The 13,893-nt window shown below is 51.7% G+C and overlaps 1 protein-coding gene across 4 annotated transcripts in view; it reads right to left on the reverse strand.

Annotated features, from left to right (window-relative positions):
* Window positions 1-320: 320 nt before the first annotated feature.
* The window catches only part of FAM3D (FAM3 metabolism regulating signaling molecule D), a 42,668-nt gene continuing 29,095 nt past the window's right edge, over window positions 321-13,893 (reverse strand). For all 4 annotated transcript variants that reach the window (XM_047778285.1, XM_047778300.1, XM_047778278.1 and 1 more), the window contains exons 5-10: window positions 12,816-12,933; window positions 11,397-11,455; window positions 8,178-8,228; window positions 4,602-4,686; window positions 3,483-3,609; window positions 321-775 (exon numbers count right to left, since the gene is read on the reverse strand). In XM_047778285.1, the coding sequence (XP_047634241.1) occupies window positions 686-775; window positions 3,483-3,609; window positions 4,602-4,686; window positions 8,178-8,228; window positions 11,397-11,455; window positions 12,816-12,933 (530 nt within the window). In that variant the 3' untranslated portion in view covers window positions 321-685. The remainder of the gene's footprint in view (window positions 776-3,482; window positions 3,610-4,601; window positions 4,687-8,177; window positions 8,229-11,396; window positions 11,456-12,815; window positions 12,934-13,893) is intronic.

The raw sequence follows: 13,893 nt of genomic DNA on the forward strand, positions 1-13,893 counted from the left end.
ACCCTTTCTTGGATGCCCTGCTACCTCCCCTTCTCCAGCTCTGGATTTCCTCTAGCTCCCATCTAAACAGCAGGTGGTCACAGTATTCTCTGCAGCTGGTCCTCTGGCTGCCTGTTGCAGTAGGTCTTAAACCTCATGCCAGGAGCCAAGGACTCTTTCACACCTAAATGATATCCCTGTGAAATCGACCTCCTTTCCAGCTGCTTCGTTGGGTGCTTGAAGCCGACACTGGCCTGTGGGAACTCATGGCCCCAGCAAACCCTGTCGAGACCATTTCCATCCCAGGGAAAATGCAGTGCATTAAGGGATGGGGAAGTTTGTTCAAAATAAGCAAGAATAAAATTTAATTGTGCTCAGGTGTGGGCAGTCCATTCTGTTCTGCCTTGGGAGGGAGAGTCAGTCTCTGAGGGAAAGCACACCTGTTCTTGCCACATCAGCTGCTCCGGCAGGACCCCTGGGGCTGGCCACCTCTGGGTAGGTCACATCTGCCCAGGGAGGGTTTTGTTTCCAACAGGAAGAGTGCCAAGTATTTGAGGCCCTCAGCACTTTGCACACTGCTGCCCTCTTCCTTCTCCACTTCTGCTGTCTGTCAGCTTCTGCCAGCCTAGCTCGCAGTGACCTGGGCTCTGGCGCCCAAGGCAGGCAGGAGCATCCTCAGGCCCCGGTCCAGGAAGATCTGCAGCTGCTAATATACCTTCCGGGGCACACAGCCCTCCAGCTCCAACAGCTCTGGCCAGCCCTCGTATTTGTTTGTGTCTGGGTTGTTCTTTAAGAACTAGAGAGAGAGAAAAGTCACCGACAATGTTAGGACTCTGGCCTACATTTGCATCAGGATTTAAAACCTAAATGGCTTCACTCCATCCTCACCACTCCCCCACTGGGAGGCAGTGCAGGTTGGATAGTACCAGCCCATTTCACAGATGTAGAAACTGAGGCTCGGGAGGGGATGCGACTTGCCCAAAGTTTCCAAAATGAGACCACAGCCTTGTCATTCATGACTGTTATACCCTGGGTTGAAGGGGCACCGTGCATGGGTGGGTGGGAGGTCCTCGGAGAGCTTTAGCCCCTCTCCCCAGTCCTCTACCAGCTCTTCTAGGAAGCCCAAATGATAGTAACAACAACAACAAAAAGAAGCATCCTAGCAATTAATGAGTGCTTGCTCCTTGCCAGGCACAAACTGCCTTATGCATTTAACCATCATGATGGCCTTAAGAAGTACTTACTATTATCATCCCATGCTACAGATGGGGAGACTGAGGTGCAATATTAATATTAATGTATAAATTAATATTAATACATGTAATAATAAATGTAGGATACAATCAATTAAGAGTGTGTTGAAAATGTTCAGGCTTTAGTTTTTGGAAGAAAAAAATGTAAATAGTAAACTCTACCAGTGGGAAAACCGGCTAACTCTTACGAAGAAAAAGTAAATTCTAGATGCTGCTTCTTGAAATCCCAGGTTCCCACGTGTGAGAGTAAAAGACAGGATGGTTTTCACCGTGTTGCGGTCTTTGGCTCATCAGTGGGTAATGGGTTGTACTCAGCTGATTATAGGCACCACATCAAAGGTGGTGCTGATTTTTTCTACTTCCATGCCTCCTCTTTGCTGTCATTGGCCCAGTTTTGTTGGGTGTGGACGCTGCACTTTATGGAAGAATGTGCCTGCCCTGCCAGGTCAGCCTCAAGCATCTTCCCAGAGTCCAGCCCCTGGCACTTCCCACAGGGGGCACTCTGGAGCCCCCCGGCCCCTGCCTCCTCTGTCCTTCACCCACAGGGTGTAAACAGAGGGTCTTCTCTATCACAAACTACTTTGCACTATCCCTTGCTTTTTAAAAGTAATTTCTAATTACTTGAATACAGTCTCTTGGAAACACACACAGACAAACCAGACCAAGATTTTCCGTACAAGGCAGACCCTCCTGCAGCCCATGGTGGCACCTCCCCCGACCCCATCCCCTTGGGGTTCAGCTCAAGGCTTCTTGACTTCACCTCTTCTCTGCCTCCCACAGCCCCTCCTGCTCCATGCTGCTGGGTTTCTGGTCTGATTCCTGCAGCAGCCTCCCCACTGCCTTCTGACTCCTGCCCCTTCTGCAGTGCTGTCCCTGCACAGCCAGGGAGACTGTTCTCCAAGTATGAGGACAGGGAGTCTTTGAGGAGGCTGCAGACCCAGATCACAGAACAAGCTGGTTAAAACTTCTCCAAGGCTCTGACTTCTTGCACGACCATTGACCTACTCACTGTGGGTATAAGCCCTGCAGGGAAGGTGCTCACTCATGCCTGCATAGGGCCAGCACTTGCTGAATACTAGTCTTTTTTTGTTTTTTTAGAGCCACACCTGTGGCATAAGGAAGTTCCCAGGCTAGGGGTTGAATTGGAGCTGCTGGTGCCAGCCTACACCACAGCCATGGCAACACTGGATCCAAGCTGTGTCTGCAACATACGCCATAGCTCACGGCAACGCTAGATTTTTAACCCACTGAGCAAGGCCAGGGATCAAACCTGCATCCTCATGGATGCTAGTCAGGTTCATTACCTCTGAGCCACTAGGGGGACTCCTGAATACTAGTCTTTCTTATTAGCAATCTGATTCTGGTCACGCTCCTGCTTAAGCCTACCATGGCTCCCCACTGCCTTCAGGACAGAAGTGGTCCTCTATGTCTGAATCATTGACCCTTAGCTCCCCGTCTTAGATCTGGGCAGAGCTGAATGTTCTCACCACCAGAGACTGGCCAACTCCATACTGGGGAAGCCCAGCCAGTTCTCCCAGTTTTGTAATTGTTCTCAGCTGGGGATGCAGATGGTGACTGCCCTGCATAGGGGGAGAAGGTGCAGCATTTTCTTCCATTCACCCCCTTCCTCCTGTGAGTGCTTCTCAAACCCCACCTGGGGATGCCTCCCAGCTGCCCTCAGCTTGCGCCCCCACCCCCGCCCTGGGCAGTGACTGTGGAGTCCTATGTCATGGACCCCCCTGATTCCTTCCACATACTCAGGGGGCTTTCCTTGTGTCCCCTTCTTGGGGCAATTTCGCCTTCTCCATAGGGAACTTAGAAGGGAACTTGGGGCTCCCCTGGCTCAACCTCCCCTTTCTAGGTGGGGAGACTGAGGCTGGTGGGAGTGCTCCCAGCTGGGCCTCCCCCCCCTGCTCTGGCCCCCACCCTCTTCATGTGAGATTCCCCCTTGACATTCCTTTTGCTTTCTTCCCTCCACACCTTGATTTCCTGCCATGCTTCTTTTCTTTTTTTTTCTCTTTTTGGTGCTTGTCTCTGTATGAATATATGACCCACCTTCTTGTACAATGGTCAAGGTTGCTTCCAGGCGGGATGAGCCATTTGGGCCACCCTGACCTCTGAGCTGGGTGGTCCTCCCCACACTGCCCCACGTGTCCTTTCCAAGCCACCCCAGTTCTTGTCCGTCCATCCCTGGCATCATCACCCACCTTCCCCCACTTCACCGGGACAGGGAGACCGCCGGGCACGTACCTGTTCAAAGGGGCTTTTGCCCTTGAGGTCTTTGGCCCCTAAGAAGACCCAGCTGTCCCGGAAGCCCAGCTGATTTGTGTAGGCACTGCCCAGGTTTGAGAAGAGCTGCCTGATTTCATCATTCAACCTGCAGGGGCCCAGAGAGGATGGTGAGGTCGGAGGGCAGAGAGGAGCAGCTCAGGCACCTGGCCCACCCTTACTCCACCTCCAGCAGGTGGAGCAGCCTTGCTCAACTCAGGAGAAACAGGGCAGAGTGGCCAGGATGCCACTCCTGGAGCCTCTCTGAGGGACTGGAGAGGTGTCAACATGATTTTGCTTCTGTTTACAAATATACATTCACTTGAAAAGTATGGAACTTCTCAAGGTAATGAAAAATTACTTACACTTTCACCCCCACCTTGACATAGTCATTGTAAAATTTTAATTGATTCCTTCATGCCCCCACCCCCATGCACTGTGGGATCATGCCAACTGTTTTGTAAACTGCTTTTTTTTAAAACTTAATACTAAAGGGTGAACACTCTTCCATGTCCTAACTATTTTCTGCATCATCAATTTTTTTTGTTTGTTTGTTTTTGTCTTTTTGAGCCCACACCCGCTGCATATGGAGGTTCCCAGGCTAGGGGTTGAATCGGAGCTACAGCTGCCGGCCTACACCACAGCCACAGCAACACCAGATCCGAGCCGAATTTGCAACCTACACCACAGCTCACGGCAACGCCGGGTCCTTAACCCATTGATCAAGGCCAGGGATCAAACCCGAAACCTCATGGTTCCTAGTCGGATTTGTTTCCACTGCACCACGAAGGGAACTCCTGCATCATCATTTTTGATGTAGTATATCCTCTGTTATGATCATATGTAATAACACATCCTATATCACCATACATCATAATTTCCATCACCAGTTGGCTATTATTGGATGGGGAGAGTGTGTCCAGTGTTTCACTGCTCTAACCACAGCTGTGATGAACCTCCTCAGAACATCTCTTGTGCGCTTGTCTGGTTAGGAGAAGTTGCCAGAAACTGGAGCTGGCAGGATGGTAGGAAAACAGCTCGCCGTTTGGCAGTATGTGATCTGCTTCTCTCTTGGCCTGGCAGGCGGAGGTGCCCACTTACTTGGTTCCTGGGTCATCATAGGAGGCCACCAGCACCAGCGTGCCTGCTGGAATTTCTTTAAGGAATTTCACCAGGAGGCTAGGATCTGGGGGGAGGAAGGAAAACCAGGGTGCTGGTCATTTAGGAGAAAGATGGTGGGTCATTTCCATCTTCTCCTCCTGCCTGAGGGGCCTGACACCGAGCTCCATCTGTGCAGTGAGGGCATCATCATTTGGTGGGTCTGGGGTGGGTTCTGGAATATGAAAGTTCCCCAGGTGATTCTGATTTGCACCCGGGATAATAGCCTCAGGCTAAGGGTGCTTGGGGTTCTCTCCCCTCCTCCCCCTCCTCCCGGGGGACTGAGCACAATCACCTCTCAGGAGCGGTGGGTTCTTTGTACACTGCTGGCTGCCCCCTCCTACACAGTTCAAAGTGTACCCAGCTTGTCTGTGCTGACTTTAGAGGGAACACCCACTCAGCAACTAGGGTCACTGAGAGGGAACACTGAGCTCCCACAGTTTATGTTGAGAAGCAAGGCTCTCTTTGCATCTAAGTCCTGCCTGCACTTGTGAGGTCTCTGCATTTAGCAGAGAGCTGGTCTGTGTGTAGCACCTGAGGAGACACCAGCATACAGCTTGCTTCAACGACACTGATTATTTTTTCCCCTGTTGTGCCTATATTTATAGTCACTTTCTCTGCATAAAAAAATGATAATGGCTTTCTACTTGGGGCATTGATATAATTTCCTTTTGAGACATCTTTATTTTAGTTAAAAAAAGGAAGCGAGCCAATTCAAAGGAACATACTAACAATGCAAATGGTACTCTGAATATGGTGTAACTTGTACAGAAGGCTCTTGAACAGTAGAGGGAGTATGGGTAAGGTTGGCCTAGTGGGCAAAGCAGGGGATACATCTGTCAAATAAGGATGATGAATAGCCCTGCTCAGAGCACTTTGGTAAAGATAAAATGTGAAATGACTCTGGGTTTACATTAAGTGCATTTTAATAGAATTATAATTATTAGTAAGGTTTGCTACAGAATTTTTAGGGCCCAATGCCAAATGAAAATGTGGGTCTTGGAGTTCCTGTCATGGTGCAGCAGAAAAGAATCTGACTAGGAACCATGATGATATGGGTTTGATCCCTGGCCTCGCTCAATGGGTTAAGGATCCAGCTTTGCTGTGAGCTGTGGTGTAGGTTGCAGACGTGGCTTGGATCTGGCATTGCTGTGGCTGTGGTGTAGGCTGGCGGCTTGTAGCTCCAATTGGACCCCTAGCCTGGGAACCTCCATATGCCATGGGCCCGGCCCTAAAAAAAAAGACAAAAGACCAAAAAAAAAAAAAAACCCAAAAAACTGTTTCTGTTTCTGATTCCTTGCCAGCCATGGGTACATCCAAGTTCATAATAAGGCATTATGAAACTTGGTTTCATCCTTTTAATTTTTTTTCCCCTTTCATTTTCAAGGATGACCCCCTTACTTCTGAATCACATGGATGGAGTAAAGGAGGAGGGAAGCGAGGAGAGATGAAGACTAAGTGAACTTCCCCAGCTCCTTCAGCAGCCAGGCTGGCCCCTCCCCCTGATTGCTATGGTCATCATTTAACTGTCACATCCAGCTTATGAAGTAAACACTAAGGCTACCTCTTTTTATAGATGGGACAACCTGAGGTCCGAGCGTGTCACCTGCCTCAAGTCACACAGCCTGAAATCTCTGACCCCAGAGACTGGACCTTTTCACAATTTGGTCCCAGGCCACCCCAAACATCTGCAAGGTCCTTGACAGAGAACAAATGAAGGCCCTGACTCTCAGCCCATGGCCTGACCCACTCTCTTCTCACCCATCTCCAATTCCATCCTGGACCTGGAGGGGCTTTGCATTCCTGCAAGTGGACATCCAGCCTGCCTGTCCATACTCTGTTTAAGCCACCTTCCCCAGCAGCAGCAGCTGTCTCCCCCCCCATCCCTCTGGCCACTTCTCAGTCCTCTGGGTGTGTCTGCAGCATGGGGGGCACACCTGGAAAAGGTGTGTGGGGGCCCTGATGCAGGCTCCAGGTGGCAAGTCTTCCATCCCTGCAGACTCCATCTGTGTGGTGGGACTTGGCTGGAAGACAGCCAGCATGGGAAGCCCTGAGCCCAGGACAGCGACTGTCTCTAAGGGTGCTGCCACGGATCACCTTCCAAATACCTCCAGCCACCACTTCTGGGCAGCAGATCCCCGTTTCCCACATTTCAGCCCCTCCTTTGTTTGCAAAGCCAAGGAAGCTTCCTGCTCTCTGCCTCTTGCTGACTTCTCCCCTCTCAGGTTCCCATGGTTAGGTGGGTGCAGTGAGGTAGGTTCTCCCTAGAGGTGAGGCAAAGATGGGCGATTTGGGAGAGAAGAAACCAGCTGACTGGCAGCAGTGGGGCCCTTCCACCCTGCGGGGAGCTTCCAGGGTGCGTGGTCTCCTGCTTGGCACCCTGGATGCCTGAGCCTAGAGCTGGCCCTGTGATTGCAGGGACCTGGGGAGACACTGAGCTGAGCTGAGCTCCAAGAAGGAGGCTGAGCTCAGTTCATCTGTCCCAGACCTCAGCCACCTGCACAGGGCCGTCTGCTGCTCTTCACTCCCTACTGAGGCTCCCATGTTGGAGGGAGGCTGGACTACGACCTGGGCAGCAGGTGGCATGTTGGACCTGGGACCGATTCTACCACATTTGGAAGATGTTTTGAGCCCAGAATGAGAGTCCCGGCCCCACCCACAGCTTTGCCCAGTGGCCTATGGGTGAGGAAGCTGCCTGTGGGGACTTAGATGTCTGGGCCCCCTGCCCAGGTAGGTCAGTGCCCTGCTGCTGGGCTGTGTGGAGGACAAGGAGGAAGTGGCTTCCTAAATAAGGACTGTCCATGTGGCAGAGAAGCTCAGAAAATATGTCTGTGTAGAGAGAAGAAAAGACATGTGCAGAAAGATGCAGAGAGCTTGGAGCCTCAGAGCTGTCCTTCCTGGGCCTCAGGAGGCCTTGTCCTATCCTTGGGCTCAGTAATGACCCCATCGCCTTAAAATAAAATGCCATATGCAAGCAGGGCCATATGCTCTCGTCTTCAGCATTTCAGGGCACATATGTCTGGCCTCCCACAGCAGCATTAACATTTCTTTGCCTGAAGTCTTCTCTGGCCTTCAGGTCCTCCCTTGTGTCCCTGGGCGGGCTGTTGTGTGGGAAGAACCAAGGAATTAGGGTAGAAGCACCTGGCTCCCTTCCCCTTAGGTGTGACTCGGAGGCATGTGTTTGACACTGGCTGAGTTCCAATTGCCCGAAGTGTTCCATGGGTTGAACAGAAGGGGCTTGGCCCTGGCACACTCCCCCACTCCCTACTGCCATAACCTGAGATTACCTCCATAATAAAACATCACATTCGAATCCTTGCCTCGGGATCTGCATCGAGGAGAGCCCAGAAAGACAGTAGCAAAGAGTTTCAAAGGCGGCAGGATGACCCTCAAACCCCACCGTGCCTCTTTTTAATTGTGTCCATGAAAACAGGAGCCAGTCCCTGGCACCCCGTAGCCTCCCTGCAACAGGAAGGAGCTCAGCCCACCCTCACCTTCAGTGCCAGCAGAGGTACCTACCTCCGGAGTACATGTCGAAATTTTTCTGTCCCAGTATCGTTCCTGTGGTTCCTAAGGGATAAGAGAGAGCAGAACTATTATTTGCCGTAATGTGTCATTCTGCCCGTCTTATTGTGGACAATGGCTACTCTTTAGTCTAAGGTTTAAAAATAGAACAGAATAATAGAGGAATAAAATTAGGTTCTATAGAAAGCATGCAGGACTAAATTAGGTGCCCAGTGATTGCTTGGCTGATCGGGGAGGTACAAGCACATAAATGGTGGAGGGTCTCTGAAATGGAATGGAATCCAACCAATCTGTTTGTATTCTGCCCTGCCACTTCCTACGGCACAAGTTAGCATTTGATCTCAATTTCGGCATTTGTGCGAAATGGGTGGTGAGAACTAAGTGAGATGTATTTATTTATTTATTTTCGGCCTGCACTCATGGCATAAGGAGGTTCCCAGGCTAGGGGGCAAATGGGAGCTACAGCTGCTGGCCTACACTACAGCCAAAGCAATGCCAGATCCGAGCCAGTCTGTGACCTACACCACAGCACACGGCAACACCGGATCCTTAACCCACTGAACAAGGCCAGGGATCGTACCTACATCCTCATGGATATTAGTCAGGTTCATTAACCAGATGAGCCATGACAGGAACTCATGAGATATATTTGAAAGAATAAGCATGCAAGATAAAATTTACCTGCAGACTAGTGGCTATAAACTACAGTCGTCATCATTATTCTCATCTAAATAGGAAATTTGCAACTTGAGTCTTCCAACTCTTGAAGGCAAAGGAATTTGCCATGTCCTGAGCCCAGTAATCTGGATTGCTTTTGTGGGTTTTGCAAAGGGTCCAAAACCTACACGTGCTCTGGACGAAAATGGCAGTTCTTACTCTTGGCCACTAGATGGGGGTGTTGCAGAGAGGATGGCAGCTCTATTTCTTTGTCCCTGTCCCCCTCCCCCAATTGAATTTGTGGATTTGAGATGAGGGTGGAGACAGGGGCCTGGGTGGCGGCAGCTCTCCTAGCAGATGTGGGCAAGATCACACTGCAGCCCCTTTAGGATTCTTGGAGCCGCTAGTGTCCAAGCTCCTCCAGGCACTTCAACTCTGGGGTTCTTGGAAGGGAATCTTTAAAGCCAGTGAAAATGCTTTTGTGATTGTGCGCATCTGTGGATTTTTCTGGAACTGGGGGGAGGAAGGAAGTGTAGACCAGAACAGTTTCTCAAAGGAAGCCCTGCTGTCTAAAAGGTTGAGAAGCACCATCTTTAGCCATCTTTTTGTTATTCTGGCTCATTATGCAGATGAGGACCCTGAGCCCCTGAGAGGAATTCGTTAGAATTTCCACAGCTGGCATGCCATGGCAGGTGGCGGGGGAGGGGGGGGGTCTTTCGGCTGAGCGATTAAGACCTGGAGTCAGCCAGATGCAGGTTCAAATCTCAATGATTCTATTGGCTGTATATCCTCAGCAAGTTGCCTAGCCTCTCTGAGCCCCCAGTGATTTTCTGGAGAACAGGGACTCTGAGCACAGCTCCTTTCTAGCATTGTGATGAGGCTCAACCAAATAGCTAGCACAGTAAATGTTAGCGTTAGTGTTATCAGTGGTTGTCTTTATCTCTGAGAGGAATGGGGAAGGGGGTCCTGTCTGAGCCCATCTCATGGGAGCATATTCTGAGGTTTTCTAAATATTCAGCCAGGTCAGCTGTAGCTGGAGGACCTTACTGCCCTCCCCGCTGGGGGGGGGGGTAGGGGGAGGTGAGTGGAGATTGGCTGGAACAGTCATGTACACTGAGGCTGTTCCAGTCTTCCGGGGTCTGCAGGCCTGGAAGGTGCTCTGAGACAAGCTGAGCTGCCTGCATGCCTCCCTAAAAGGTGCAGCCACAGGGGGAACCAGGCTTCCCTCTCCCACTCAAGACTGAGCGAGGAGCAGCCCCCTCAGCTTCCTGCCCCTCCTGGCCCACACTCTTCTAGGGCTGCTCTCTGACCCCAGCCAGGAAAGTTCCATTGTTGTTCCAGGCTTTGACCTCTCTCTGACCCAGCAGGATTTCTTGGCAGAGGGGAAATGGCTCCTGTAAGTGCAGAGGGCCAATGTTCCAATCTTACCCCATTACTTCCTAAGTGTGGCCATGTGGTCACACCTCACACATGCTTGAACCTCCTTTCCTGCATCTGCTGTGCCTCCTTTCCATCCATCCTCACCTGTGTCCCAGGAATGAATAGCTCTTAGATCCAGGAAATGGCCCCTGCTCCCCATCTAAGAGCTGAAGGCAGACAGGAGGGGCTTGGCTGGGGCCAGACCATCTGGTCCTTCTTTGCCCCTATAACCCACCCTGTTCCAGGCTTGGCCTGCACTTCGCTTCCTGCGCAACGCCTGCTGAAGATGCAGGGTTAGTGAGACCCTGGGCCTCCCTGGGTCTCCCTGCCTCCAGCCTCCCTACTCCAAGCTGGAAGGAGGTATCTAGACTGCCTGGTCCTGGCCCTGGCCCTCAGGCCCTGCTCAAAGGCTTTACCAGGCTCCCTATTCCTCTCTGCTTCAGGTCCATCCTTCTTAGCAGGACACTCAGCCCCTGATCCTCTAGCTCTGCTGGCCCCCCCAAGCCTCACTTGTTACCACTGCCTGCTTCCATGTTGTAGCCAGAGAGAGCCCCTGTGGACCCCAAGCCCTCTCCTCCCTCCCCTGCTCCCAGCACAGTGTTCCCTTGCCTGGAGGGAGCCTCTCCCTCTTTTTTCCTGGTCAACCCCTACTATCCCTCAGGCTTCAGCTGACCATCACCTCCCTCTGGAAGCCTCCCCTGATTACCCATGCCTCCAGCTCTATGTCCCACTCCCAGAACTGTGTTTCCTTTTCCTCCTCCACATGTGCTTGCCACAGTGTGATTCTTTCTGAACTTCATGGATGTCCACAGGGGGCTGTGAAGCCAGCGACTGTCCTTCTAGATCACAGCTGACTCCCAGAGGCCCGTACAGGGCCTGCTGTTGCTATTTGCTGAGAGAATGAACAAAGTGTGCACTCAGTTTGTAATGTCACATTGTCCCCTATGGTTTCATGTGTGTTGGTTTAAGCCAGGATGGCCTTGAGGATGGGGTCACGTTTCATAGGAGCAGTGTATCCAGTGGGGGTAGGTGTAGGGGGCAGGGGCCTGGCCACAACTGCAGGTAGGACTGGGTTCCCACAGGCCAGCCAGGCTGAAGGGCATGCTGGGGCCAACTGGGGATGGGTCAGCAACTCACCATTCACCAGGGCGATGTTCAGGCCTCTGCCCACGTTGTTTTTCACGGGACTCATGATCCTGAAGAAGAAAGAAAACTAAATACAACAGTTGATCCCGAGTGTGGCATGAATGCTCTGCATTTGAGACTCTGGAACCTTGAGAGGGCCCACACAGTGTGATGCAGAAGCACCGGGAAACACACGGAATAAAGTGAGCCATCTGTTTTCTCCCAGAAACAGGCAGTGGGCTGGATTCTCTGAGGAGTCTCTCATGGCACGTTTGGGCCAGAACAGTCTGCTCAGGGAAGAGCAAGGGGCCCTGCCTGGGGCTCTGAGGTATTGCAGGCAGGGCCAGCCCATCTGCCCCAGCCAGGAGAAAGGCAGAGCCGGAAATGTTGCTGCCATCTTGAGGTGTCAGGGGTCCCCACGTGAAGCCAACCATGTTCCTGCCTCCCAGAATCTGTTCCCCTGTCATTTGGAGTTCCTTGGGAAAACTGTCCTTCTCTGTCTCGGGCCAGGAGGGTCTTAGGCTGGACCCCTCTCTCAGGCCTGGACGAGTAGTGGATCCTGTGATGCTGGCTACAATGGTCACATGACCTAAGCCAGCCAATGAGCCCCAGGCTCAGGACTTTTGCAGAGTTAGTTCAGATAGGAAAGCTTGACCCAGACTAGTGCTAGACCGAGCTGTTATGTCAGCACAGCTGGTGGCTCCCTCCTTCCCCACAAGAAGCCCATTTTCAGTAGAGAAAACTGAGTCTAATGACAGAGAAAAGTAGAGCTAAAGAGGGTATGAGAGCCCTGATGACATGGTTTGAACCTCTGGATTCAGCTGGTCCTGAAGCCCACTGACTCTGGTTTTTGGAGACATGAACCAGTAAAAATTTCTGTTTTGCCTAGGTGAGTTGGAGCTAGGTTTAGAATCTGGCTTCTTGTGTAGAATGAACTTGCTATTTCAGGGCCTTTACTACCTAGAAAGAATGGTACACAGTCTTTCTCCTGCATGTGATTGAAGCCCTGGCACCTGCTGCATCTGGGCTTTGATGCCTGGATCTTGATCCTGAACACTCCCTATAGGCATTCCCCTTCATAGGAAGCCAGCAGCTTGGCTGTCAGATAGACCTGAGCTCAAATCCTGACTTTCCCAAAGGTTAGCTGGGTAACACTGTCTGAGCCTTGGTTTCCTCATCTTTACAAAATGAAGAATTATGGCCCTGCCTCTAGTAGTGCTGGGGGCCTGAGGGAACTGATCCTGTGATGCGTTGAGCAAGGTCCTGGCAGATTCGCAAGCTGTTAGGATCATGATTATCAATGCCTCACCCACCTAGAATAAAAGGAAGTACGGGGAAGGTGTGGGCTGATCTCAGGTCTTGCCCCCAGGTCTCTGAACTTGCTAATGAGTGAATGAATAGAAGAAAAAAAAAAAAAACTCAGACACTCACACATGGTCTTCAAGGCACATGGAGGGGCCCACGACGTTGGCTGCCCCGCTGATGATTTTAAACGCAAAGAAGTTGGCTGGGCAGGATTTGCTGAGGCCACACTTAATCTTCACAACCGCTGAGGAGCAAACAGAACAGCTTTAGGGTGGGCTTGGGAAGGGGCTCAGGAGGAAAAGAGGGCCAAGGTGTGGGGTGGGGGCAGCTTGGGGACATCTTCCCAGAGACGCCTTCCCAGGCCACCTAAGTCTGCAGATTTGCCCCTTCTGTGCTTTCACAGTGCCTCCAACAAACCCTATCAAAGGCACAGCTCACCAGCTCTGTGTCTGAACATCTAGAGTTCATTTTTGGGTTTTCCATCACAGCCCCAGCCCCGGCACAGTGCTTGGCAACCTACAGGCCCCCAGTACCTGTGTGCGGAACAGTGAAAGGTGGAACAGAGTCAGTGTGACTAAGGGATTTTCTCAAGAGCTTTCTCCTGGGCCATAGCAGCTTTGTGATCTTGCAGAGTGCCCTGTGGATATCCTCCTGGGGGCCCAGCATGGTGGGTGGGAGTGCCTTACATCAGCCAGGTTCCCCTGGGCAAGGCTTGATCTTCCTCATCTGTGCAATGGGCTAACGATAGTACCTCCCCACTGGGTGCTCACTGGGATAAATGTGCCTGGGATAATGCTCAGTGCCCACTGACTATTCTTATCACTCCTTCATTGAGCAGCTGCTATGTATGGGCTGGACCCTGGGATTCAACAGGGACTAGGCAGGCAGTTCTGGACCTTCCCACTCTGTGCTCAGCACGGTCCCTGTGACCCACTGAGGACCTTGTATGTGGGACCTCTGATTATCTCGGCTGCCTGTTAAGACCTGCAGCCTCTCCACAGGGCCCTCCCAGAACAAAGTCAGGGGGCCTGTGAACAGCAGGAGAGGCAGAGGGTCCCCCAAACACGGCCACTGCAATGTCACCGGCGTTTTCAGCCTGGTAGTTTCTAATGAATATTAATGCGTGCTTTTTAGCACCACCTGACTAAACAGGGCATCAGAGAAAACTCACCTGCAGAGGGAAAGCTGTGATGGGGCAGCCCTT

The sequence above is a fragment of the Phacochoerus africanus genome, chromosome 1 (assembly GCF_016906955.1).
Source record: "Phacochoerus africanus isolate WHEZ1 chromosome 1, ROS_Pafr_v1, whole genome shotgun sequence".
NCBI lineage: Eukaryota > Metazoa > Chordata > Mammalia > Artiodactyla > Suidae > Phacochoerus > Phacochoerus africanus.